The following is a 26,413-nucleotide window of genomic DNA, read 5'->3' on the forward strand; positions in this document are numbered from 1 at the left end:
TGCTTTTTGAAAATATGGCCTACCTGCCTGCCCTTTGCGCCAGTGCAATGCCCTGAAAATCACATGGGCTGCAAAAGATTATATTTAATTGCTGCCTCAAGGGCCTTAACTGGCATGTTAATTAATGGCGGGTGTGCCTCCGAACTCTCAGTGCGCCCACCTTCCGAAATACCGCAATGGTGCAAGGTGACCTCAGGACGCACGTCTGATGTCATTGCGCGTCATTTTACCCGCAGGCGTGTCGGGCCTGCCCCCGCACGCCGACTGTAAAATCCCGCCCCTGGTGTCTTACAAGGGCGTGTTTTGCATCCAGCTTTGTGTTAACTGTACATGAATGATATGAAAATGAGTGTGATCAGTAAATATATGGTGGTAACATCAAGCTGTGCTCAGGTGTCTAGTGTAAGAGAGGTAGAAAAAACTTCAAACAGATTTGAAGATATTATGTAAATGTACCAAAGAATGACAAATGGAATATAAAGTGTAGGCATATATGGCAATGCAGATTGGTACCAGGATAAAGGGCTGCACATGTATGGGCTGACAAGAGTGAAAAAGGAGAAAGAGTTGGATGGGATTTTTGACTGAAAGTCTCCAGTTAAAGTGAAATTGTTATGAACAAAGTATATCGTGTTTTATGATGCCACTCTGCAGCATTCAATTACATATCAAAAGTGGTTATTTTAATTACTTATGAAGCACATTGGTGAGGCAATATTTGGAATACTGTGGTAAAGTGGAGTACCGTGTACCTTTAAGAGAATGCAAGTGGACTAACCATGTGACAGTACTGACCAATCACTGTACAGTGCGGGCTACTGGTTAACTGTAAGTCCAGAGCTGGAGGTGGTTGTGGGAGCACACAAGGATTTAGTGCTCTGCCTTCTGTCGCAATAAACAATCACAGTTTGTTCTTATGTTGGTCTCTCTCCGTTACTGATAGCGAGCACCAACAAGTGTATATGGAGACGTGCAATTCCAGTTTACTCGACTAGTGAACTCAGACTCGAGACATAAAAAATACTGCATCCAGTTTTACTCACTTATCTTCCAAAAAAAGTGGATACATTAGGTAGTATACAAAAAAGAGTGATTATGCTGATTCCAGGACTTAAAAGCTCAACATTGCTGGCACAGGCTAAAGAAATTCAATTTCTTTGGTGGTGCAGGGGTTGGGGCGTGGGGTTGAAGATTCAATTTTAAACTGATGAAAGGCAATCAACCTTGCACATAGGTATTCTCGACTGAATGGATCAGAATACATAGAACCAAGGTAATTAAACCTTATGTGAGGCTTGGCATTCATAGCAGAATGGTGAATCAATTTCCATCAGTCAGTGTTAACTTACGATCCTGTTAATCTTGCAGGAAGCAGGCCTGTAGGTTATAGATACAGGGGACTAAATCATTTTGGAGCAATACAATATATTACCAAGTACATGATGGAAATATGTGATAGCTGTTCTTTGTTTTACCTTTTTGGTTGGGTTAGATGAAGGCCATGATGCTGTAGCTGCACCTAGTCCTTTAGATGGAATGGTGTCAGCCTTTTTAATTGTTTTCTAACATTTTTATTCCTTCGTATAATCCTACATTAGTCACATAAAGGTGAACCAAATTAAAATAATTAACTGAAACTCAACTGAAACAACTAAGTCCAGGTTACAACATGAGGATCAATGTAAGATACTACAGCAGACATGCTATGTTCCATCCAGATTTCAAAAGTGGATTGTCATAATGCTGTAGAAGTGTTGGAATCCAAGCACTGAGTTGGAATCTCCTCCAGATCTACAATCATGCTTTCTAATCCAACAATACTGGGCAGGATCAAGTGTTGGATTAAAGATATGCAGATGTCCCTATCACAGAATTTGCTTGGCCTACTAATGGAAGTGTCTGCTGTTCTACTGTCAGGTAGTTTTATATATTTATATTTTTATATTTATATATTTATTCATATATACATACACAAATAAATAAAAAGATTGTCACAATGATGTGACTCGGGTGTGAGTGATATCAATCTGTAATTTAAAACATGTTAAACAGTTTAAAAAGGCTTTTAAAAAGCACGACACTGACTTAAGGTGGCTGCCAAATGTCACCTGACGTCTGGAATGGCAAGTTGACCAGCTTCAGGAAATTAGCTACATGGAAAGGTGTTTTTCCTATCTCATCAAGATGGATAATGAATCATTCAGAACTAATGGCTGGAGTGACATAGGCCATGGGACAATAGCCACGGTGGGTTCAGGCATCAGCTAAGTAAATGTCTTCTGAAATCATTATAGGGAGAGAGGCTGGAGTAATCATTTTAGAAATTTCTTTTAATATAGCACACAAGTTGCTAAAACAGTTGTCTGGAAAAGCTGCCAAATGAAGCAGCATCAAGGTCCCTTCTCTTCTCTCCCAGGTTCAGGACCCTATCACTCTACAGAATACAAATCCAGCACAGAGACATTGAACTTCCATCATAAGGAATTTCAGCTGCAACAATCATTGACTTCTGGAAAAGATAGAATATGTTTTAAAAAATAAATTGTCTCTGGCAATTGCAATCTTAGATGAAATTTAAGATAAAACCCCTGAAATCTCAAAACCAACGTGGAGAAAAATCTACTGCAACCACAGATGCCAGCAAAGGACTCAAACAGTGAACTTTCTATGTTTTTCTTTTTGCATTGAACTTTAATTTGACTAAGAAAGTAACTTCCCACTGTATATCTTTTTATATTGTTTTTATTCATTTATGGGGTGTAGGTGTCACTGGCTAGGCCAGCATTTATTGCCCATCCCTAATTGCCCTTGAGAAGGTGGTGGTGAGCTGCCTTCTTGAACCGCTGCAGTCCATGTGGTGTAGCTGCACCCACAGTGCTGTTAGAGAGGGAGTTTCAGGATTCTAACCCAGCAGAGTTATATATTTCCAAGTCAGGATAGCGAGTGGCTTGGAGGGGGACTTCCAGGTGCTGTCCTTGTCCTTCTAGATGATAGCGGGTTTGGAAGTTGCTGCCTAAGGAGCCTTGGTGAGTTCCTGTAGTGCATCTTGTAGATGGTACATACTGCTGCCACTGTTCGCCAGCGGTGGAGGGAGTGTAAATCTGTATGTTCGTGTGTGTGTAGGTGTGTGTGTTGCGAAGGGCAGACACAGGTTTACTTTTTAAAATATTTTTCATATCTTTACCTGGTCAGCTTTTAATGCAATAAAATCTAACCCCTTTTTGTTTTGAACTCAAGAAGGCTTGCCAGATTAGTTTCTTTGCAATCAACACATAAAACATACAAACAGTGAGTAAACATCTTCATCCTTTTAAATTCACAAAAAAACATGTTACAGTCAGACTTGATGTGGTAGGATAGGGGTGTCCTTTGTACCCCTCCTCAGTAGCAGTGATAATATCAATATCTATAAAAATATAGAATATGTATTAAAAATGATTTTGGCATTCTATTAACAGGTTTCAGAGATTGCAGGTGAAAGATGCATGAATGTACCTTGCAATTAGTTCAGTCTAGGGATGAATGGAAGCAAGTGTTCAGGGTGGAGAAAAGCATAAGTTTCAGAAGGAGCTATCGCTAGTCTTGTACCATGTATCATTTTTGCAGACAATGGTTCATGTGCTGGTGTGATCCATGACAGGGGGCTGAATTAGGTCAATAACTGCACTGTGACTGGAAGTCTCTCTTGCGCTTTATTGATGGGTTTGAAGCTTATGGGTCAATTTCAGATTCTGGATTCACTCGCGTACAAAAAGACCCAGCCCAGAGGGGACTATCAACAGAACTCCAGGAGATCTCATTTACTTTTAACAGTTTATTTCAAATGGAATAAGAATTGATAATGTGAAAGGCAGTCCAACCATAGAAATCCAAGTTAAAATGAATGTCAATCCTAGTTAAAATGTGTTCCATTGGGTGAGTTAAGAGAGATGGACCCATGGCACAATTTTAACTAATTTGGAATCATCATCAATGGTCTGCTTAAGGCTGGCTCCAATTCACTTTTCCCTTTTCTAAACCATTGTCATGTTCTTCTTTCCAATTTTTCATACAATCTCCAATTCTTCAGGTCTCCCAGAAACATCCATTTTTTTTCTTCCCTCTTTCTACTCATTTTCCAACAGCCCCCTCAACATCCCCATTCCCCTCACAGAACATGCTCAATCCCCAGGTAAACTACTTCTGCTCCAGAAGTTTCATTTTATTTAGAAGAGGATGTCAATGACACTTTCAAACTGGCTTGAATTGGTGTCTGCAACACACGTCTACATTGTTTATATTGCCTGTAATGATAAACTCCACACAAACCTCCCAATCCAAATTAACTGCTTGGCACAGGGATAGTAACAGTGAAACATATTTATTTGTACTGAGAGCTTTTTAAGTCCTTGAGCTACTGAACTAAAATGCATAGAATAGAACTAGAATACATAGGTCGTTAAAGTGTTATGAACAGGTACAGAAAACAATTAAAAAGGCTTACAGAATACTGTCCTTTATATCTAAAGACTAGAATATTAAGGGATGGAGATCACGATTCAGCTGCACTGAGCCCTGATTAGAGAGAGACAGGATATTGTGAACAGTTCTGGGCACCACACCTTGTTTCTTTGTTTATTTGTTTGTTTTGTACTTTCACACAGGCTCTTTCCCCTTTGGGGAATAGTGGCGGTGGGAGGTAGCAGGACAGGGGGGTGGGGGGGAGTGTGGGGGGGGGGGGGTGGTGGAGCTGTTGGACAGATTAGCAGGCTGATTATTGACCTGTTTGAGCTGCATTGCAAACACCCCTTCAGTGCCCAAGCAGTCCTGAAGTGGGACTTGAACCAGGGCTCCTGGTTCAGAGGTGGGGGTACTAACTACCAAGTCACAAAATCTCCACCACAACTTAGAGCAAGTACAGCTTCAGCTTACCAGGATGTTACTTGGACTCTTGGGGTTAAATTGAGGAGAGGTTACAGAAACTAGGATGATATCTTCCTGAAATTTAGAAGATGAAGGGGTGATTTGATCAAACTTGTCAAGATATTAAAGGGATCAGATTTGGTTGAGAAACTACTTCCACTATTTGGGGCATAAAGGACTAGGGGACAGCCATAAAATATTCATACCCGATATTTTAGAGGCAAAACTAGGAAATACTTCATCAAGCAAAGGTTGGTGGAGGTTTGGAACTGTCTTTTGCAACTGCAATTGATGCGCGATCAGTTGTTAACTTCAAATCCGAGATTGATAGATTGTTGTTATCCAAAGACAATAAGGATTAGGCAAATGCGGTTAGGTGGCAAATTAGCCCTGATCTCATTGAAAGGCAAGCAGAACAGGCTAGGGGGGCAAACTGAATTACTCCCATTCCTAAGACTATGAAAAGGAAAGATTTGTACTTATTTCATGCCTTTCATGACCACAGGGTGTCCAAATTGCTTTACACCTGTTGAAATACTAAGTGTAGCTAGCCAGTGTGGAAATGTAGCAAACGCAGCAGCCAACTTGAAGTTGGTGATCTCCAACAAACTGCAATGCGATAATGGCCAGATGTTTTAGTGATGCTGAGTTAGAGATAAACATTGGCCGGGACATTGGGGATAGCTCCCCTGCTCTTCTGTCTTCTTCAAAATAGTACCATGGGATTTTTTATGTACACCTGAGACGGGGTTTTGGTTTAATATCTCATTCTAATGTCAGCACCTCTGACAGTGCAGCCCTCCCTCAGTACTGCACTGGAGTGTTAGCCTGAATTTGTAAACTGAAATGAGACTTGAACACATAAGCTTCTGACTCAGAGGTCACAGTGCTGCCAACTGAGCCACAATTGCCACTATTAAAAAAGAATGTAGCCAAATCATTTGGAGATTATTTTCTTTGTCACCTTCATTTATTATGCAATGCCAAAATACAGTCATTACATTATTCAAAATAATACACCATAGACCTACCATCAGATGATACCAGGGTGCTGTAAAAGGTCATTCTACATTGTCTTAAATGGAAGAGCTGTCTTGGGCCATTTTTCTGTAGAACATAATAGAGACCGTGGATAAGAAATCTTATAACTTATACAAAATAAAAACAAACTCTCAGCTGCTAGAATCAAGGGGACTTTTTATACTTTATAATAGCAGATTAATTAGGATTTGAAATAGTGTGATGAGGTAAGGCAGTGTAGTTGTCCTCTAGCACACTGTACCATGCAGTGACAGCACACGAGTTGCCATCTATTTGTCCATACGTCTAGTTCCTAATCTCAGTTATTGTACCAAGGAGAGGGGTCAAAGAGAGTCTGGGCCGGGAGTGTTTTCCAATGGAGAGAGGAAGAGCAGGGGGATAATGTGAAAAGAACAACTGACAAAGTCATTATGGTTATTCAAGGCAACATTTTGAGAGCTGGGAGTAGTGCGCTCCTCCCATGCTAGAAGTTGGCAAACTTTATTTTACACAAAGAGCATTTTTTTAAAAAAAAGGCCTAAAATGAAAATATTGGGAGCTGCAAGACAAAATTTGACATTTCTAAAAATACTTGGAAATTGTCAAGTGTTTCTTCTAGAACTCAATTTGCAGATATAATAAATAGAAAAAAAGTCAAAACTAAAATAGACCTAACTCTGAATTATCATATCTTTTTGACATTTTTTAAACTGTAGACCCAAGTCTTCTGGTCTCCGGTGTGGGTCAGGACCCTGCAAAGGTACTGACCCACAGGCGTACATCGGAATCACCCGGGAAGTTTAAACTTCTGGTAGGCTGATTTCCTGCGGCTTGGCACCCTGCACAAATGTCTCTGGCCCTGAGCTTAGGGTGGATACATGCTATATACGCGCAACATACCTGGATACTTAGAAAATGTTAGCCAGTTTAAAAGCTGGTCTAATAGCTGGGTAACTTCACAGCTGGCCTTCCAATTACCTTCCCCCGAACCAACATGATGAACCCCCAACTCAACCCAACCTGACTATCCCCCCTGCCCACTCTCTGTCAACCAGGATCAGAATATTATGGAAGAAATGGGGGTGGGGGGGCCTGGACTCTGTGTTGTAAATGGAGTTTCTCATCATCTAGCCTGAGAAGCCAGAACTGCAGACCTGAAAGACTGGCTTTAAAAAAACGAATTAACTGTCAGTCTGACAGTTCTGATTTTTTTTTAAAGCCAGTCTTTCGAGTCAGTTTCACTGACAGTTGCTGTGCTGCTGCTTCTGACCTTAGGGCAGCTTTGTAGTTCCAATTTTGTTGTGAAAAGTCCATCAGAGAACAGAAAGCTGCCTGAAGGTCAGCAGCAGCAGTTTCTATTCACAGCAACTGTCATGAAAGTGCTCTCAGTTGAACATCTACTTGAAAAATGTTAAGTGAAATCCCTGCAATCATTTGAGACAATTGGATGCTGTGGTGGGGGGGCGGTGGTGGTGGCAGGGTATGTGGGGAGAGGTGAATGGGTGGATCACTTTAAGGTTCAGTGCAACAAAGCTAAATATACTTCTCAAAATTCACTTTTGAATTTAAACTAGCACATAAAAAGCAGTGTCAATTTTCATTGTGCCCTAAAGTAGACAATTCTGATGACATTAAGATAAAAGCAAAAAGCACTGAAGAAGGGTCATACGGACTCGAAACGTTAACTCTGTTTCTCTCTCCACAGACGCTGCTCGATCTGCTGAGCTTTTTCCAGCACTTTCTGTTTTTAATTCTGATGACATGCTGTGTTGATGTACCAGAGGCTTGAGAATCTTGGGCCTCATCAAAATAAACATAACAAACTAAAAACCAGGAGTGAAGCCAAACAGGCTGTTGATTCACTGGGCAGGATTTTCCCTTCATTGGGTAGTGTAGTAGGCAGGCCTGGGAACAGCCGTGCAACAGACTGCCACCTGCGATCAGGCCCCGACCACGATTTCACACTGGCTGGGGGCGGGAGGAGTGTAAGAGTTAAAGTCTGCACTTGTTGGGGAGCACGCATTGAAAGCTCCCTGAAGGCAGGGAGCTGCCTCAGGGAGCTGAAGAATTTTACAATGAAAAACAAAAATTTTAAAAATAAGGAAATTATGTCCCCACATGTGACTCAGTCACATGAACAGGGAGACATTAAAAATTTTGTTTAAATTTTTAAATTTTTTTGTTAATTACTGATAGACACCTCATCCTGCCCAAGGATGAGGTGTCCTAAAAAAGTGCAAAGGCTGCCTGGCCTATTCGCCTACCCGCCAACTGGAAATTTGGACAGCAGTGAAAAATACAAATCAATTGCTAGTCTAATGGCCTTAATAGGCCTCTTCATTGTCAGCGGGCATGCTGCCAACTCTTGCGTGCTTTATGAAATTGCCAGGGCAGGAGTGTGTCCTAGGCTCATAGTGAATGGGTAACTTGTTTCACACTGCGCATGATTCACAAGTCTTTTCCATTGACTTCAATCTTGCCCTTTTGGGCAGAATTTTCAGGTGGGTGGGTGGGCGTGGTCAGCAGGCCCAGGGTCAACCAGGAAACGGGCTGCTGACCACAATCGGCCCCCACCCATGATTTCACGCTGAAACGTGGCTCCCCACTGGTTGGGAAGGGCCAGGCGGGGGCCTGTCAGCCGCCGGGAGGAGGTGGCTGCCGGTTGGAGGGGCACCCTTGTCCCCAGAGATGGGAGGAGGCGGCCGCTGCACTTCACAAAAAAAAGGCATGAGAGGAGGTTGCAGCACAGGTTAGCAGCCATGACGTGGTGCGGCACACATGGGTGCAATGCCAGAAGAGGTTCAATGACCTGCTGCGCTCAGGAAGGGAGAGTACCCTGTTGGCATGGGTCAGTAGTGTTAAGGTGTGGCAATCCCCCTGTGGATCTCAGGGGCACTAGAGTCTGAGTGCCAACTGTCAATGACACGGATCCTGCAAGGTGATCCTCAGCTGGGGTTGGCCAGGCTGCAATGGTGCTACAGGTAGAAAGCGGACTAATCAATGCTCCTCTGTTGTTTCAGGAGAAGATGAGCCATAACCAGGCAGAGGGATTACGTACAGGCAGAGGGCAGCCCAACCTGCTGCTGCTGACCAGATTCGAGCTGGATGCTCTAGAGCTAGAGAGCCGGCACGCTCCATGTGCAACCGAGCATGGAGAGGCAGGGGTGCCAGACAAAGGTAAGAGTGCAATGCACAGAAGCGAGACCCTTGGATTGTGCAACCCTTCTAGTGCCGTCTCCTCATTGACAGAAATCTCAAAACTGGATTCCCCATTGATCATTGAAAGATGATGGCATCATGATACAGATCTCCATTGTCTGACCAGGGTGCCTGGCATCCACAGTGACAGAGTGGTGACTTTAACTAATGACATGTCCTTATTCTCCCTTAGATTCGCCAGCAGAAACTCGCTGTCTGGACCTCGAAGGGCCACTCCTGACACTGGAGAACCACTGGGCTTCATTTGCACCTGCGTAACACCCGCTCTCTGAACCAGGCACCAGCGCAGATACCAGCACCTTGGTGGGCATTAGATCAGCAGCTAGAATTTTGGTGCACATTGGCGAGGGCACTTTACACTCAGTCGAGGTTCAGGCAGAGAGTGCCCAGGGCACCAAGAGTCGGAGGATTGCTGGAGACCAGGATGATGCTGGGTCAAAGGCTGATGATGAGCCTCCGGAGTCATCCATTACATGGCAGATGCTGGATGTCCAGCGGGATGTGTGGGAGGAACATGGACACAGCGTTGACCTTCATCACTGAGCGCACTGCCTCCTCTATTGAAAGTGTGGCGACTCTCATGGAGAGGCTGCTTCAGGGACTCAGTCAGGGGATCCTGGGGATGCATTCGGACCTGCAAGCCCTCACACCAGCAATGACCCCAGGTGGTCAGTGCCAGTGTGGGAGATGGATGAGGCACCCAGTATCCCAGTTAGTTGCTTGTCCATCAATGGTGAGCAGGGAGGTCCAGAGTGACCTCACGTTGGTGCTTGACCTGCTTGTTGTCTCTGTGGGCTCCTCTCAGGGCGCTCTGGATGACAGCAGCAGCTCCTCTGCCAATGACCAAGGCTTCTGATGAGGCTGAGATAACTGGGGAGATGCCAGCTGTGGCACTGGCTGCTCCCTCCTAGGCAGGGCCAGCACTGGATCCACTGGCCAGAGGATGACTGCCAAGGTCATCAAGGCCAACAAGACAGCAGAATCAGCAGGCTATCTCCAGTGCTGCTGTCAGTAGCGGGGGAGCACCAAGATGTAGCACTCACAAACGTAAGTTTAAAGCACCATAAGCACAAGTGCAACTGTTCACGGGTGATCTTCTGTTCAGTCCTCACTACTCACAAGGGCAATGCTGCTGACCCTTTTTATCCAGCCCTCGGCTGATGTTTTGCAAATTGTCAGCTGACCACCCATTTTGCCCATGTGATGAGTGTGAAGTCGCACGGGCAATGTAAAATCTAGCTTAACTGCATTTTTAATGGCCTTAACTGGCCTCATGATTGATGGCTGGTGTGGCTCTGACTCCTGTGTGTGCCTGCCAACCAAAATATCATGCGCTATTTTACACTTAAGCAGGTCAGGCACACGCCTGCCTGCTCAGCGAAAAATTCTGCCCTTTGTCTCCTTACCTATTATGCCACTCTATCTTGGTGCTTTTATGAGCTTTTTAAGGTATTGAAATATCGTGATAAAGTTGTGTGGCAAAGTTGATATTGAAAATATATTGTGGTGAAAAGCAACAATCAGAAGAATCTTCAGACTTGCTGATCAAGAAAACAGAGATACAATTGCGAACCATTCAATTTTTGTCCTCTGGTCTCATAAAAGTTATGTCTCACAGAGCCACCTGAGGGTGCCAATGCTTCTCACTGAGAGTGAAGACCTATGTTGTTCTGCCTTTCCACTTTGTTGCTCAGGAGTCATTTGATCTTTCTACCCTGTGAGATCACTGATAAAATTGAATCTAATTACACCTATTTTAATAAATAATTATATTGAATAATACCATGCATACAGGCAAGAAAAAGTGTTCTACTTCTTCTACAGAATGGAAAAGATCTTTTTCAGTTTATCCGGGTTGCAATTATTGAATCTTTCCTCCAAATATGAATTTACTGTCACCATGTCCATATATTGCAATGTGCAGAACAAGTCAATGAAGGCTGAGACAGTCACTTAAATCCGTGTTACTTATAACACTGCAGACAATAACTAATGGGATATTTTCCTGTTGAATTAACAATATTGCACGATGCTGTTAAAAATTTGTACTCTCTAGTTTGTTTGGTAGTTGCGGTCGGATCACCTATAGGGTGCACATAAACTAACACTGCATTATATCATTACTGCTCTTAATATTAATGACCCATGCTGCATATATATTGGGCAGTATTCGTAGCCAGGTGCCAACAATGGGAGTCATCTCGAAAGGAGAAAAAACATGCATGATTGATGGGGAGGGTTAAATGGGTTGGAGGGTGGGGATGGGGTGGGTTGGGGGTGCGGGCAGGGTGGAAATAAGGGGTCCGGAAACAGGAGAGGCACCAGGGCCCATGATTTCTCTCTCTGGCCCTAGCAGTAGCGTCAAATCAGGAAAGTCTTTGTGGGGCACATCAATGCACCCAGCATGCCACTGACCAAGAGATCTAGGCCATGATTTTGTCACTAGAGTGATCTTTAAAACAAACTGCTTAAGATGCATAGAATTATACCAACTTTTTGGCTGTTGATTCTCGTCTTAAAAATGCTTCTAATAGTAAATTCAGAATGATTCATCACCTCAACTATATCTACATCTACTGCTGCAATAATTAGCACTTATTCAGGCAACCACTTTCAGTTGATTGATAGTTCACTGTCACCGCCAGGAAGTCCCTGTTTCTGTTTGCTACTCTTCAGGCAATTTTCTATTTATTTCCTGAATCCCTGAATCTTTGAATTTAACCAAGAGCAGTCATTAGAATGCAGTGCCCAGAGCTTGTGTTGAAACCACTATTATTTTTAATTCATGTGCATGATGTGAGTTCAGAAACTCAGTATAAAACTGTCAGATTTGCAGAGGTTACCGAACCAGAAAAGGCAGCTCAGGCAGTACCATAAGGAGGATGGATGAAAAACATAAGTGGGCAGAACAATGGCAGATCAAACTTAATATAGGCAAGTGTAAAGTACAATGCAGGGGAAGAAAAAAATAAGCATCTCATTCAGCATGATGGTGTTGAGGAGGCCAAACGTAAACTGGGCGACCGCTTTTCAGAACACCTGCGGTCTGTCCGCAAGAATGACCCAAACCTCCCTGTCGCTTGCCATTTCAACACACCACCCTGCTCTCTTGCCCACATGTCTGTCCTTGGCTTGCTGCATTGTTCCAGTGAAGCCCAACGCAAACTGGAGGAACAACACCTCATCTTCCGACTAGGCATTTTACAGCCTTCCGGACTGAATATTGAATTCAACAACTTTAGGTCCTGAACTCCCTCTTCCATCCCCACCCCCTTTCTGTTTCTTCCCCCTTCCTTTTGTTTTTTCCAATAAATTATATAGATTTTTCTTTTCCCACCTATTTCCATTATTTTTAAATATTTTTAAATCTTTTATGCTCCCCCCACCCCGACTAGAGCTATACCTTAATTCCCCAACCATCCATTCTTAATTAGCACATTCATTTAGATATATATCACCAACTTCAACACCTATGTGTTCTTTTGTTCTGTTGTCTGTGACATCTTTTGATGATCTGCTTCTATTACTGCTTGCTTGTCTCTACAACCACACCCCCCCTCTGCTTCTCTCCCCCCACCCAACCCTCCCCCCTCCCCACCTTACACCAGCTTATATTTCACCCCTTCCTTGGATTCACCTAGCTCTGTTGAAGGGTCAAGAGGACTCGAAACGTCAACTCTTTTCTTCTCCGCCGATGCTGCCAGACCTGCTGAGTTTTTCCAGTTAATACTCTGAATTTACTTTCTCCATTCCTTCATTTATAGGACAAGTGGGACATCGTTCAAGCTCACAAAAGGTTAATTTAAGATCAATAAATTCTTCCTCACAGAGATCTGTCCATAGAATAAACTTCAAGTGTCGTGGAATTGAAAATATTGGAATCAAGAAACAATTGGACGCTATACTAGGGGGACTTTAGAATGTCTGGATAAATTAAAATGGCTGAATGGCCTTCCGCTTATGTATTTATTTTTGGTGGCATCTACTTGCTTGTAATAATTTACAAATATTATTGTAGACAGTGCTGGGCTACTTATCCCATGCTCAGAAAATGCAGCCAGAATCACTGACAGGTGAGATGAGCATTTATTTTAACACTTCAAGAAGCTAATTTTTAAACATATCATCACAATGATGTTGCATGCAAATTATCATACTAGCAACTGGGGAATTCTAATACAAATACACATCTTAGATTATTCTCAAATTGGAGGCAGTTTGGCAAGACAGTTTAATTGATGAGTGCCACTATTATACATCTGTTCTCATACACCGCCCCATTTTATCTTCATAGCAACAGGTAGCTTAAGAAAGCAGCAATTTTGCATGTATTTTTTTCTTACGCACGCGAGCAGCTGCTGAGACAGATAAACAGTTAAACTAGTGACTGTAGATGAAAAAAATATTTAAGTCAGCACAGAAAACAACTATGGGTTACAAAGCCAAGTGCCGTGCATTTTCTTTTTTTGAAATCAGCTCGAAGGATTGGGCAGTTGAGAAAATAAATTTAAAGCTCATTCGGTGACAGACAAATCGAGACACATGAAAAGAACATTGAAAGTAAATGTACTCTGCACAACAGAAAAAAAGAGCCAACAAAATGAAAAAAGAACAATTGAACAAAATTAAACTGAAATAAAAAGGCTTTATTAAGAATGAAAGTGAGCAAGAACCAACTTGATCTGTAAAAGAGAAACAGAAAAAACCAGGAGAGGAATAGCAGCGGGAGGACTAAACGGGAGGAAGTGGGGGGGGGGGCGGGGCAAGGGGACGGTAGGATTAACCTGGGTTGTGGTGGGGCGGGGGGGGGGGGGCGGTGGAGAGAGGATTAACCGGCAAGGTGGGGGTGGATTTGGGAGGGGTGGAGGATTAACCAGGGAACGAATAAATGAAATGGCTGCTTCTGTGCATTGTACAATGTTCAAAGCAGGCATTTAAGCTCAGTGACATTTTCTTTTGAATTACAAGTATCATTGCGTTTAAAGTCGCAACTGTCTCAAGATAAAAAGCTTGCTCAATTTGCAGACACTGCTCACGCTCATATGAGGCAAATGGTGCAAAGAAAATAAAAAGGAGGAAAAAATGGAGAATATGTACCATTTTAAAAGGGGGATTGGGGAAAATACTTTCCATTATTTACAAAAATAGTTTTCACCATGGACGTCCAATCTCTCTACACCTCCATCCCCCACCAGGATGGTCTGAGGGCTCTCAGCTTCTTCCTCGAACAGAGGCCCAAACAATCCCCATCCACCACTACTCTCCTCCATCTGGCTGAACTTGTTCTCACACTGAACAATTTCTCCTTCAACTCCTCTCACTTCCTCCAAATAAAAGGTGTGGCTATGGGTACCCGCATGGGCCCCAGCTATGCCTGTCTCTTTATGGAGCATGTTGAACATTCCTTGTTACAGTCCTACTCCGGCCCCCTTCCACAACTCTTTCTCCGGTACATCGATGATTACTTCTGTGCTGCTTCATGCTCTCGTCGGGACTCGGAAAAATTTATTAATTTTGCTTCCAATCTCCACCCCTTCATCATTTTCACATGGTCCATCTCTGATACTTCCCTTCCCTTCCTTGACACCTCTGTCTCAATCTCTGGTGATAGACTGTCCACCAATGTCCACTACAAGCCTACCGACTCCCACAGCTACCTCAACTACAGCTCCTCACACCGCACTTCCAGTAAGGACTCCATCCCATTCTCTCAGTTCCTTCACCTCCGTCGCATCTGTTCTGGTGATGCTACCTTCAAAAACAGTTCCTCTGACATGTCTTCCTTCTTCCTTAACCAAGGTTTTCCACCCACAGCCGTTGACAGGGCCCTCAATCGTGTCCTGCCCATTCCCTGCGCATCCACCCTCACGCCTTCTCCTTCCTCCCAGAAACATGATAGGGTCCCCCTTGTCCTCACTTATCACCCCACCAGCCTCCGCATTCAAAGGATCATCCTCCGCCATTTCCGCCAACTCCAGCATGATGCCACCACCGAGCACATCTTCCCCTCACCCCCCCGGCGGCATTCTGTAGGGATCATTCCCTCCGGGACACCCTGGTCCACTCCTCCATCACCCCCTACTCCTCAACCCCCTCCTATGGCACCTCCCCATGCCCACGCAAAAGATGCAACACCTGCCACTTCACTTCCTCTCTCCTCACCGTCCAAAGGCCCAAACACCCCTTTCAAGTGAAGCAGCATTTCACTTGCACTTCCCCCAACCTAGTCTACTGCATTCATTGCTCCCAATGCGGTCTCTTTTACATTGGAGAGACCAAACGTAAACTGGGCGACCGCTTTGCAGGACACCTGCGGTCTGTCCGCAAGAATGACCCAAACCTCCCTGTCGCTTGCCATTTTAACACTCCACCCTGCTCTCTTGCCCACATGTCTGTCCTTGGCTTGCTGCATTGTTCCAGTGAAGCCCAACGCAAACTGGAGGAACAGCACCTCATCTTCCGACTAGGCACTTTACAGCCTTCCGGACTGAATATTGAATTCAACAACTTTAGATCTTGAACTCCCTACTCCATCCCCACCCCCTTTTTCTGTTTCTTCCCCCTTCCTTTTGTTTTTTCCAATAATTTATATAGATTTTTCTTTTCCCAGCTATTTCCATTATTTTTAAATCTTTTATGCCTTGCTAGCTTTTCCACCCCACCCCCACTAGAGCTGTACCTTGAATGCCCTATCATCTATTCTTAATTAGCACATTCATTTAGATAATATCACCACCATCAACGCCTGTGTTCTTTTGTCTGTGACATCTTTTGATTATTTGCTCCTATCACTGCTTGCTTGTCCCTACAACCACCGCGCCCCCCCAACTTCTCTCCCCCCCCCACCTTAAACCAGCTTATATTTCACCCCTCTCTTTAGATTCACTCAGTTCTATTGAAGGGTCATGAGGACTCGAAAAGTCAACTTTTTTCTTCTCTGCTGATGCTGCCAGACCTGCTGAGTTTTTCCAGGTAATTCTGTTTTTGTTTTGGATTTCCAACATCCGCAGTTTTTTGTTTTTATAATTTTAATTTGTGTTTGACTTACATGCTTTATCAATATGGTAATTAAACAAGGTGCGAGAAAAGGATCAGTGTGTTGCCTGTTTGAACTAATAAGCAATCCCACTGTGATTTCTATTGATGATACTCAAATGTAAATAGCGGTAAGGATTGTGGACTTCAGGAGGAAATGGACAGACACATTGTAGATGCAGTTTAATGCGGGGAAATGTGAAGTGATTCATTTTGTTAGAAAGGAACAGGGAGGTAATATAAACTAAATGGTACAATTTTAAAAGGGATGTAGACCTGGGGGTTTAGGTAAACAGGTGGCAGTACAAGTTGCTGTTAAAAGAGGGCTGTTAAAAAAGCAGATTGTATCCTTGTCTTTATAAATGGAAGCATTGAGCACAAAAGCAAGGAAACTATGCTAAATATTTATAAATCACTGGTTCGGCCCCAAATTGATTACTGTCTCCAGTTAAGGCCTTAGATAGGGCGTAGAAGACTCACTACGTTGGTATCAGGGATGAAAGACTTCAATTATACAGAGATACTAGAGAAACAGGGCTCATTCTCCTTTGAGCAGAGAATATTAAGGCGAAATTTAATCATTCATTATCATTAAACCATGAAGTAGTAAATAATGAACTGATTGGAGTAGCAGAGGAATGGGTAACCAGGGGACCTAGATTTTATGGCAAAAGAGACATCATGAGGAAAAACCTGTTATGATCTGGAATGCACTGCTTGAAAGAATGGTGGAAGCAGATTCAATTATAAAGTTTAAAAGAGAATGGGATAAATACTTGATATGAAAACAATTGCAGGACTGTGGGGAAAGAATAAGGGAGGAGGAGTAATTGCACTGCTCTTTCTTGCAGAGACATGATGGGTGAATGGTCTCCTCAGTATTATATTCTATTAGACATTGTGGCTATAAAAGATCTCTGGTTTGTGGGAAAATCTATCAAAAACTAATGGGAAATGAAGTATAAAATAGTTGAAAAATACTTGCTACTGAAGTATTTTTAAAAAATTACGTAAGTAATTTGTGAAATGACTCGTTTTGAGTCATGGAATTTGCTCAAAAAGATGTCCCCACTATGCAATGTACCCGAGCAGAATATTTTAATGTAAAATTTTATAAACCTTCCTCATCAAAAACTGGAATTGTGCCCTCCCCAGACAGAATGAATATTTCTCACCACGCTACTTATGGAACACAGTCTGATTGCGCAACACACGGTTAAACAAGAAAATCAACTGGGGCAGGCATCATCCTTCACTGTGGGTAGGAATGGGAAGGAAAAAACTCTGAGGGGTGGGAGGCTTAGTTGTGGTGCAAAGTTTGGATTTTAAAAGCCCTAAAATCATCGCAAGAGAAAATGAAGGAGGCAATAATTTGAGGTCTTGGGAAATGAGTTTGGGTAGGATCTGGGGGATTGATGTTACCATGTTGGCCAAGCTAACAGCAAAGTCTCTAAGGAAAACGTCAATCATATTCAGAAAATGGTGCACGTTTACATGACAGGGCTCAAAGCAGGATTAAGCTAACAATCATTTAAATTTGATCAAGTTTCCTCTCTGCTCAATTTAATTCAATTACAACCTTGCCCAAAATGCTTACCATGCTATTAAACTGTACAAAGAAAATCAAGTTGAAATTTTGTTGCTGAAGCAGGCAGTGATTATGAACAGAGCAACCTTAAGAATGTTTTGTTTCAAGGGTCTAGGTTAAAGGATATTTTTCAAGTCATTAAGCTTAAAGTACGTGTTTAGCAGAGCTTCAAACTGCTGAAAAACAAATGAGTCCATACTACCTAATGCCCCTCTACATCCAAAGTACTTGCTGAAATCTCTAGAGGGCAAAATAATACTCAGAATATGCACAATTGTGTCCAGGATGTAGGTGGTCCTGAATATTCATAAGGACTCACATATTCAAATCAAATGAAGCAGGCAGTTATGACTTAATCCTGTTCTGCAACATGGGAGTGAACATCCTAAGAAAATACAAATACAATGAATTTTTTAAAAATCCAGGATTCCACATAAGGCCATTTTTATTAGATATGCAGAAAGGTTCTAATACTATATGCTTAAGACCAATTAATTAATTTCCATTTCACTTACTGACGGAAAAGTAGTAAAAGTCAAACCTCTGGGCTATTCCTCCATGGTTAGCCAAAGAGGCTTTCATAAGAATCACAGAATTTACAGTATAGCAGAAGGTCATTCAACATATCACATCTATGCCACAGTTCTGAAATAGCTACCAATTGTAACTCTGTTTTCTACCCTATTCCCCCAGCTCCGTTCAATTATTGTTTTCGGATTTTTTCTACTCATTCGTGGGATGTGCGTATCACTGTCTAGGCCAGCATTTACTGCCCATCCCTAATTACCCTTGAGAAGGTGGTGGTGAACTGCCTTCTTGAACTGCTGCAGATCCTGTGGCGTAGGTACACCCACAGTGCTGTTAGGGAGGGAGTTCCAGGATTTTGACCCAATGACAGTGAAGGAACAACGATATATTTCCAAGTCAGGATGGTGAGTGGCTTGGAGGGAAACTTCCAGGTGGTGGTGTTCCCATGCATCGACTGTCCTTGTCCTTCTAGAAAGTAGCGGTTGTGGGTTTGGAATATGCTGTCTAAGGAGCCTTGGTGAATTCCTGCAGTGCATCTTGTAGATGGTGTACACTGCTGCTACTGTGCGTCAGTGGTGGAGGGAGTGAATGTTTGTGGATGTTGTGCCAATCAAGTAAGCTGTTATGCCCTGGATGGTGTCGAGCTTCTTGAGTGTTTTTGGAGCTGCACTCATCCTGGCAAGTGGACAGTTTCCATCACACGTCTTCAGGGCTCTGAAGAAGAGTCATATAGACTCAAAACGTTAACTCTGTTTTTCTCTACACAGATGCTGTCAGACCTGCTGACTATTTCCAGCATTTTGTGTTATTTCAGATTTCCAGCATCCGCAGTATTTTGCTTTTATCTTAGTATTCCATCACACTCCTGACTTGTGCTTTGCAGATGGTGGACAGGCTTTGGGGAGTCAGGAGGTGAGTTACTCGCCTCAGGACCCCTAGCCTCTGACCTACTTTTGTAGCCACAGTATTTATATGGCTAGTCCAGTTCAGTTCCTGATCAATGGTGACACCAGGATATTGATAATAGGGGATTCAGTGATGGTAATGTCATTGAATGTCAAGGGGCAATGATTAGATTCTCTATCATTGGAGATGGTCATTGCCTGGCACATGTGTGGCATGAAAGTTACTTGCTACTTGTCAACCCAAGCCTGGATATTATCCATGTCATGTTGCATTTGGAGAGGATTACTTCAGTATCTGAGGAGCCACAAATGGGGCTGAACATTGTATAATCATCCAACGAACATCCCCACTTCTGACTTTATGATGGAAGGAAGGTCATTGATGAAGTAGCTGAAGATTGTTGGGCCGAGGACACTATCCTGAGGAACTCCTGCAGTGATGTCCTGGAACCAAGATGACTGACCTCCAAGAACCACAGCCTTCTTCCTTTGTGCTCGGTATGACTCCAACTAACAGAGAGTTTTCCCCCAATAACCATTGACTCCAGTTTTGCTAGGGCTCTTTGATACCACACTCAGTCAAATGCTGCCTTGGTGTCATGGGCACTCTCACCTCACCTCTGGAGTTCAGCATTTTTCGTCCAACTTTGAACCAAGGCTGTAATGAGGTCAGGAGCTGAGTGGCCCCGGTGGAACCCAAACTGAGTGTCAGTGAGAAGGTTATTGCTAAGCATGTGCTGCTTGATTGCACTTTTGATGACCCATTCCATCACTTTACTGATGATAGAGCAATAATGGGCCAGGTTGGATTTGTCTTGCTTTTTCGTACAGAACATATCTGGGCAATTTTCCATATTGCTGGGTAGTCCTACTGCACTTCTATTCTCCTGAAACCCCAGCAAATGTTACATCTGCAAGTCTATTTTGTCATGACCATGGATGATAGCCCCGAGTTACTTACGGACATATTGAACTTTTAAGACAGACATGTTTTTTTTTTTAAAAAAAGGACCTACAAGGAAAAACTGGCTAAGGCTGTACTTACTGGAAAATTCCTATGTGGTTTACACTTGACAACTAGTCCAGAGAATGGAATGTCCCACCGAAAAATGTGTCAAGGCCAACTTCAGACAAAGACACTTCAAAGGACGAGGTGGAATGCAAAAACTAAACTGTAATCTCCTGTGGTTGCAGAGATAATAGAAGCTGATTACTATCTCAGCGTTATATCCCAGACTGTGAACATGATCTAAGTTAAAAGAAGGATGTTTCTGGGTGAAAGGCATGATTGTTTTTCCCTTCCAGGAATACGCAAGAGGTTAAAAGCCAACTGCAACACTGGCTGCGTGTGTAGTTTTGGAGCTCTGTTCTGGTGCTAGTCTGCTGTTCTAGCGTGTACTGTGTAAGTATGTGCTGTGAAGATCACAGCTGAAGAACGCCAACTCGGTATCCCCATGCTTGCAGGTAAAAAAACTCTCTCCCTAATTGCTGGAAGCAAGTAATAGCAAAGCCACAGTTGGAAAGGAAACAGGACAACTCCTTTCAGCTAACCTGCAGGACCAAGAATCTCCAAACCAACTGCTTAACTCAGCTCTTTTGGAATCATCCAACTTAATGGCTGCAACATATCCACCACCTACTCCTCATGGACCAGCCAAAGACTGATTCGTATATCTTTTTTAACTTTTGTTTCTGGACTCACTTCTCATTTTTAATCATGTGTATGTGTGTTGTCCTTTTTATTATTTTTTGTTGTGTTTTAGTACCTAATACACTCACTCTTTAACTCAAGAAAATCTGGTTAAATTGGTTCATTTTAAAACATAAATACATTTAGACCAGGAAAAGGTGTCCACAAGGGAAGGGATCCTTTTAAAATTAACCTTGTTGTAACCAACCAAGGGGGATGAATAAAGAAAGGGAGCCAGTTCATCCCTCCTCACCTGGGAACATAACAATTTGGGATATTTCGTCTGGCATCATAACAAATTGGGAGACTTTGCCCAGGGACTGATCGTAACAATTTCTAATTCCCTTGTGAAAGTTATTCTTGAATCTGTTTCCACCACCCTTCCTAAAGTATGGTGCCCAGCCTTGGACACAATACACCAATTGGGGCCTAACCAGTGATTTATAAAGATTTAGCATAACTTTCTTGCCTCGATCTCTTTATAAAACCAATGACTCTACATGTCTTTTTAATAACCTTCTCAAGTATATTTTGTCAGCTAAAACTCCTGGTATTGGAAAAGAAAAGGCTTTATTAAGACACTGTTGTTCAGTATTTTATAAACAACAATTGCTTGGCTCCCTTGTGCTAGTTTATTTTGCCATCTTTGCAATTTAGAATCTCATTACTCCATTTAACATCCTTGGGTCTTCAGCAATAATAGTTATTTCAGTTTTTTTTTTTAGTTTTTGTCCTACCTGCTAATTAGATACATTTTAGTTTACCTTCAAAGGTGAAACACCAGCCCTGCTCAAAGCTTTCTTTATTTGGTCTTCGAATGTGAGCGACATTAGCAAGATAAATAAATACCCATTCTCCTGAGGCCATGTGTTAGAACTGGAATCAAAAAAAGGCCAGACCAAAGAAAAGTAGATGCCCTTCTGTGAAGGGACAAGTCATATGTTTGACATGACAGGCATTTTCTGGGGATGCCAATTGCCAGATTTATTGATTTGCCGTGGTAGGATTTGAACTCTCAACCACTGGGTTACTAGCCCTGTACTCTAATCTTTAGGTTACCGTACTTTAAGGCTAAAATAAATAGTACCACTTAGCTTGACTTGTTCCCAGTCTTCTAGGTTTTTCACCCATCATACCTTTCCCAAGTGAAGAACACAGGTAATGTTTGGGCCTGCCGACAATTACTGAATCCACCACTAGGTGGTGCATGAATCCAAATTGCTTCACCATAATTAAGTAATGATCCTTTTCCTCTGTACATATCTACTTGCAAGACCAGATATCTTAACAAATTAGAGTCTACACAGAGTAATACCACTGAGTAAAGAAACTGAATATTGAAAGCAGCAGTTAATTATTGTATGGGAAAAATAGTTGCTCATTCAATTTCCATTGTTTTTGCACTGAAAACTCTTTTCTATTGCTCAAATTGCAAGGATATCAAAAGGACCTTCAATCCTTGGCTGCCCATATCGTAATTCATGCCAAATCCCTTTCACCCCATCACCCCTGTACGTACTGATTGTGATGAAAGTGTAATAATTTTCATAATATTTTTCTGGTTTATTGTGAAGTAGGTTTATGGGGGTAAGTATAGTTGGGTCTGTGTGATTTAATTATACTTGGAGTGAAGTAGACTGCAAGTTTGAAATCATCAAAAGAAGCTAGGTGCTTGACATGCTAATGAGTAAACATGGATGTTGGCTTAGCATGTAAGGTATGAAGGGAATTTGTATTTTTAGATAAATGAAGAGGTTTGGATTTCAAAGGGAGCTTAGTCTGTTTACAACTAGCTGGATAAGCAAGGCTAAGGGATGTGTTTATTTTTCCCCAAAGGTTACTGACAATATATTGGCAACATGAAAGTTTTATTATGAGGAAGATGTAGTTTCGAAGACATATGGAACAATAGAATTTAAAAATATAAAGGAGAATGAAAGGCTGTGTGTCAGAAAGCCATGTAAGATCTAACAGGAGTATGTGAAATAGTCTTAACGAAGCCTCCAGCCATGTGTGCATAAGTCTGTTATATAACAAAACTGAAGTTGGGGAAAAGCCATTTGGAATTCCACTGTCAGGTGGGTATTGTGTTAACTTGTGGATTCTGTTTTAAAGCTAAAATCTATTTTGGACCATTGCCTTAAAGTGAGTGTAACAGGGGGTCAGGTTAATTAGGAATTTTAGGAGTTATTATAGTAGTAAGTAACTGTAATCTTATGTATGTGCTTGAAATCATGTTAATAATATTTTAATTTAATTTTTAAAATCTCTAAAGGTCTTGGTGGACTTATTACTTCTGAATTCAGTGTACACATCTTGTAATAAATACAAATTGCAAAACCATTGTGATAGCGTGGCCAAGTTTCCCTTGTGGATTTGATCTGTCGGGCACACATCATCTGCCATGTAATAACATGATTTATAATGGTCCAGCAACCCCTTAAATTTAATTTTTTCATTCTTGTGGGCTCACCGCTCCCCATCTATAACCTCCTCCAGCCCTACTGAAACCACTATCAGCTGTCTAAGCCCTAAGATCTGGAATTTTCCCCCTGAGCCTTTCCACCTCTCTCTGCTCCTTAAAACCTACTTCTTTGGCCAAGCTTTCGGACACTGCCTTTATGCAATCTTCTTTGGCTCGGTGTCAACTCTGTCTGATTGTGTGTCTTGGGACATTAATGGCTTGATATAAATGCCAGTTGTTGTTTTTTGGACTGAACTGCTCTGGAATAAATTCTCCTTCAAGAGCATCACATTCTACATTTATTGCCAGCTAATGGAAGAGAGAAAGAAAGGGCACACTTACTCCATCATTCTGACAGGACTTTAAATGAACACTTTAATTTCGCAATCAAAAGAATTTGTATTGTTATGCTTGGATGTTATGTTGAACTAACTTTGATGCCTCTATAGCAATCATTTAAAATTCTGATTAATTATGCAAATTTATGCACAACAAAATTACTACATTCAGTTAACTTGGCAATGGTTGTAAGAAAAAATAATTCAATATTTCCATGCTTTACTCACTAAATAATTCACAACACCAACTAATCGATCTCCCTGGCACTGCTCACAAAAACATCTTCTTTTGTTTAACTGTCGCTTTGCTTTTCTCCCACTCTAATTCGTTCTATCCATCACATTTATGGTTTCTCTCTTGCGCTTCACCTCCTAGATACTATCTCATTAACATTTCTGCAGTCTCAAATTCTTTGCGCGCACTCTCATCTGTAGGTCTTTCATTTGCTATATCCTCTTCCCTCTCTTGTGTTTCCCACCATTTGTTTTGACTTTAGATGTCCTTTTGCACACCCCTCTCTCTGTCTAAGACACTAAGTCTGTCTCTGCAATGACCCTACAATCAGAAAGTTCAATTAATAAGTTTGATTTCGAAATAAGGTTTATCGCCACTACGTATGACAACATATACAAAATTGCAATGTCCCTTATTAGCCTTCCATTACTGGTGTCAGCTCAGTTGGTCACAATCTCAGCTCTGACTGTGAAGGTTGTAGGGTCAGGTTCTACTTTGGAGATTTGGGCACAAAATCTATGTTGATACTTTGGTGCTGTACTGAAGAGGTGTAGCACTGTCTGAGGTACCATCTTTCAGATATATTAAACAGAGGGCCCCCCCCACCCCCCATCTGCCCTCTTCGACTTTTGAAGAAGAGCAGGAGAGTTCTCCCAGTGTGCTGGCCACCACTGATTCCTCAACCAATAACACTTAAAGAAGTTATTTGGTCATTATCGCATTACCATTTGTGTGAACTTGCTGCACACAAATTGGCTGCTACATTTCCTACATCACAGCAGTGACTATACTTCAAAAGTACTTAATTTTTAAAATTCTTTTGTGAGATTATGGGTGTCACTGGCTAGGCCAGCATTTGTTGCCCATCTCTAATTGCCCTTGAGAAGGTGGTAGTGAGCTGCCTTCTTGAACTGCTGCTGTCCATCTGGTGCAGGTACAACCACAGTGTTGTTAGGAAGAGATTTCAGGATTTTGATCCCATTGACAGTAAAGGAACGATGATATATTTCCAAGTCAGGATGGTGTGTAACTTGGAGGGGAACTTGCTGGTGATGATGTTCCCATGCATCTGCTGCCCTTGTCTTCTAGGGGGCAGAGGTTGCAGGTTTGCAAGGTCCTGCCAAAAGAGGCTTGGTGAATTGCTGCAGTGCATCTTGTAGATAAACACACTGCTGCTATGTGCATTGGTGGTGGAGGGAGTGAATGTTTAAGGTCGTGGATGGGGTGGCAATTAAGCGGTTGCTTTGTCCTGGATGGTGTCAAGCCTGTCAAGTGTTTTGGAGCCACACTCATCCAATCAAGCAGGGTATATTCCATCACACTCCTGACTTGTTCCCTGTAGACAGTACACAGGCTTTTGGAAGACAGGTAGTGAGTTACTTGCCTCAGAATTCCCAGTCTCTGACCTGCTCTTGTACGTACAGCATTTATATGGCTGGTCCAGTTCAGTATCTGGTCAAGGGTCAATAGAAGTTTCTGGTAACCACCAGGATGTTAATAGTGGGGGATTCAGCGATGATAATGGCATTGAATGTCAAAGAGGGATGGCTATATTCTCTCTTGTTGGCAATGGTCATTGCCTGGCACTTGTGTAGCACAAGTGTTACTTGTCACTTATCTGCCCAAATCTGAATGTTGTCCAGGTCTTGCTGCATATGGATACACACTGCTTCAGCATCTGAGGATTTGCAAGTGGTAATGAACCTTGTGCAATCATCAGCGAACATCCCCGCTTCTGACCTTATGATGGAGGGAAAATCACTGATGAAGCAGCTGAAGATGTTTGGGCCTAGGACACTATCCTGAGGAACTCCTGCAGTGATGTCCTGGACCAATGATTGACCTCTAACAACCACAACCATCTTCCTTTGTGATACATATGATTTGGAGTTTTCCCCCTGATTCCTATGGACATCAATTTTGCCAGGGCTCCTTGATGCCACACTTGGTCAAATACGCTTTAATGTCAAGTGTAGTTACTCTCACCTCTCCTTGGTTTCAGCTCTTTTGTCCATGTTGGACCAAGGCTGTAATGAGATCAGGAGCTGAGTGACCCTGGCAGAACCCAAACCGAGCACCAGTTGAGCAGTTTATTGCTGAGTAAGAGCCACTTGGTAGCACTTAATTTATTCATTCATGGGACATGGGGGTCACTGGATGGGCCAGCATTTATTGCCCATCTCTATTTGCCCTTGAGAAGGTGGTGGTGAACCACCTTCCTGAACTGCTGCAGTCCATGTGGTGTAGGTACACCTACAGTGTTGTTGGGAGGGAGTTCCAGGACTTTGACCCAACAACACTGAAGGAACAGCGATATGTTTCTAAGACAAGATAGTGAGTGGGTTGGAGGGGAACTTCCAGGTGGTGGTGTTCCCATGTACCTGCTGCCCTTGTCGTTCTAGGTGGTAGAGGTTGCAGGTTTGGAAGGTGCTGTCGAAAGATTCTTGGTGAGTTGCTGCAGTGCTGTGGTCGTCACTCCTACCCTATGC

General features: G+C 42.5%; 1 protein-coding gene across 3 annotated transcripts in view; it reads right to left on the bottom strand.

Moving 5' to 3' along the window:
* The window catches only part of LOC121272852 (calcium uniporter regulatory subunit MCUb, mitochondrial-like), a 106,409-nt gene that overhangs the window by 31,539 nt on the left and 48,457 nt on the right, over positions 1 to 26,413 (bottom strand). For all 3 annotated transcript variants that reach the window (XM_041179877.1, XM_041179794.1, XM_041179714.1), the window contains exon 2: positions 5,934 to 6,009. In XM_041179877.1, the coding sequence (XP_041035811.1) occupies positions 5,934 to 6,009 (76 nt within the window). The remainder of the gene's footprint in view (positions 1 to 5,933; positions 6,010 to 26,413) is intronic.

This window comes from Carcharodon carcharias, chromosome 1 (genome assembly GCF_017639515.1).
Source record: "Carcharodon carcharias isolate sCarCar2 chromosome 1, sCarCar2.pri, whole genome shotgun sequence".
In the NCBI taxonomy this organism is placed as follows: Eukaryota; Metazoa; Chordata; class Chondrichthyes; order Lamniformes; family Lamnidae; genus Carcharodon; species Carcharodon carcharias.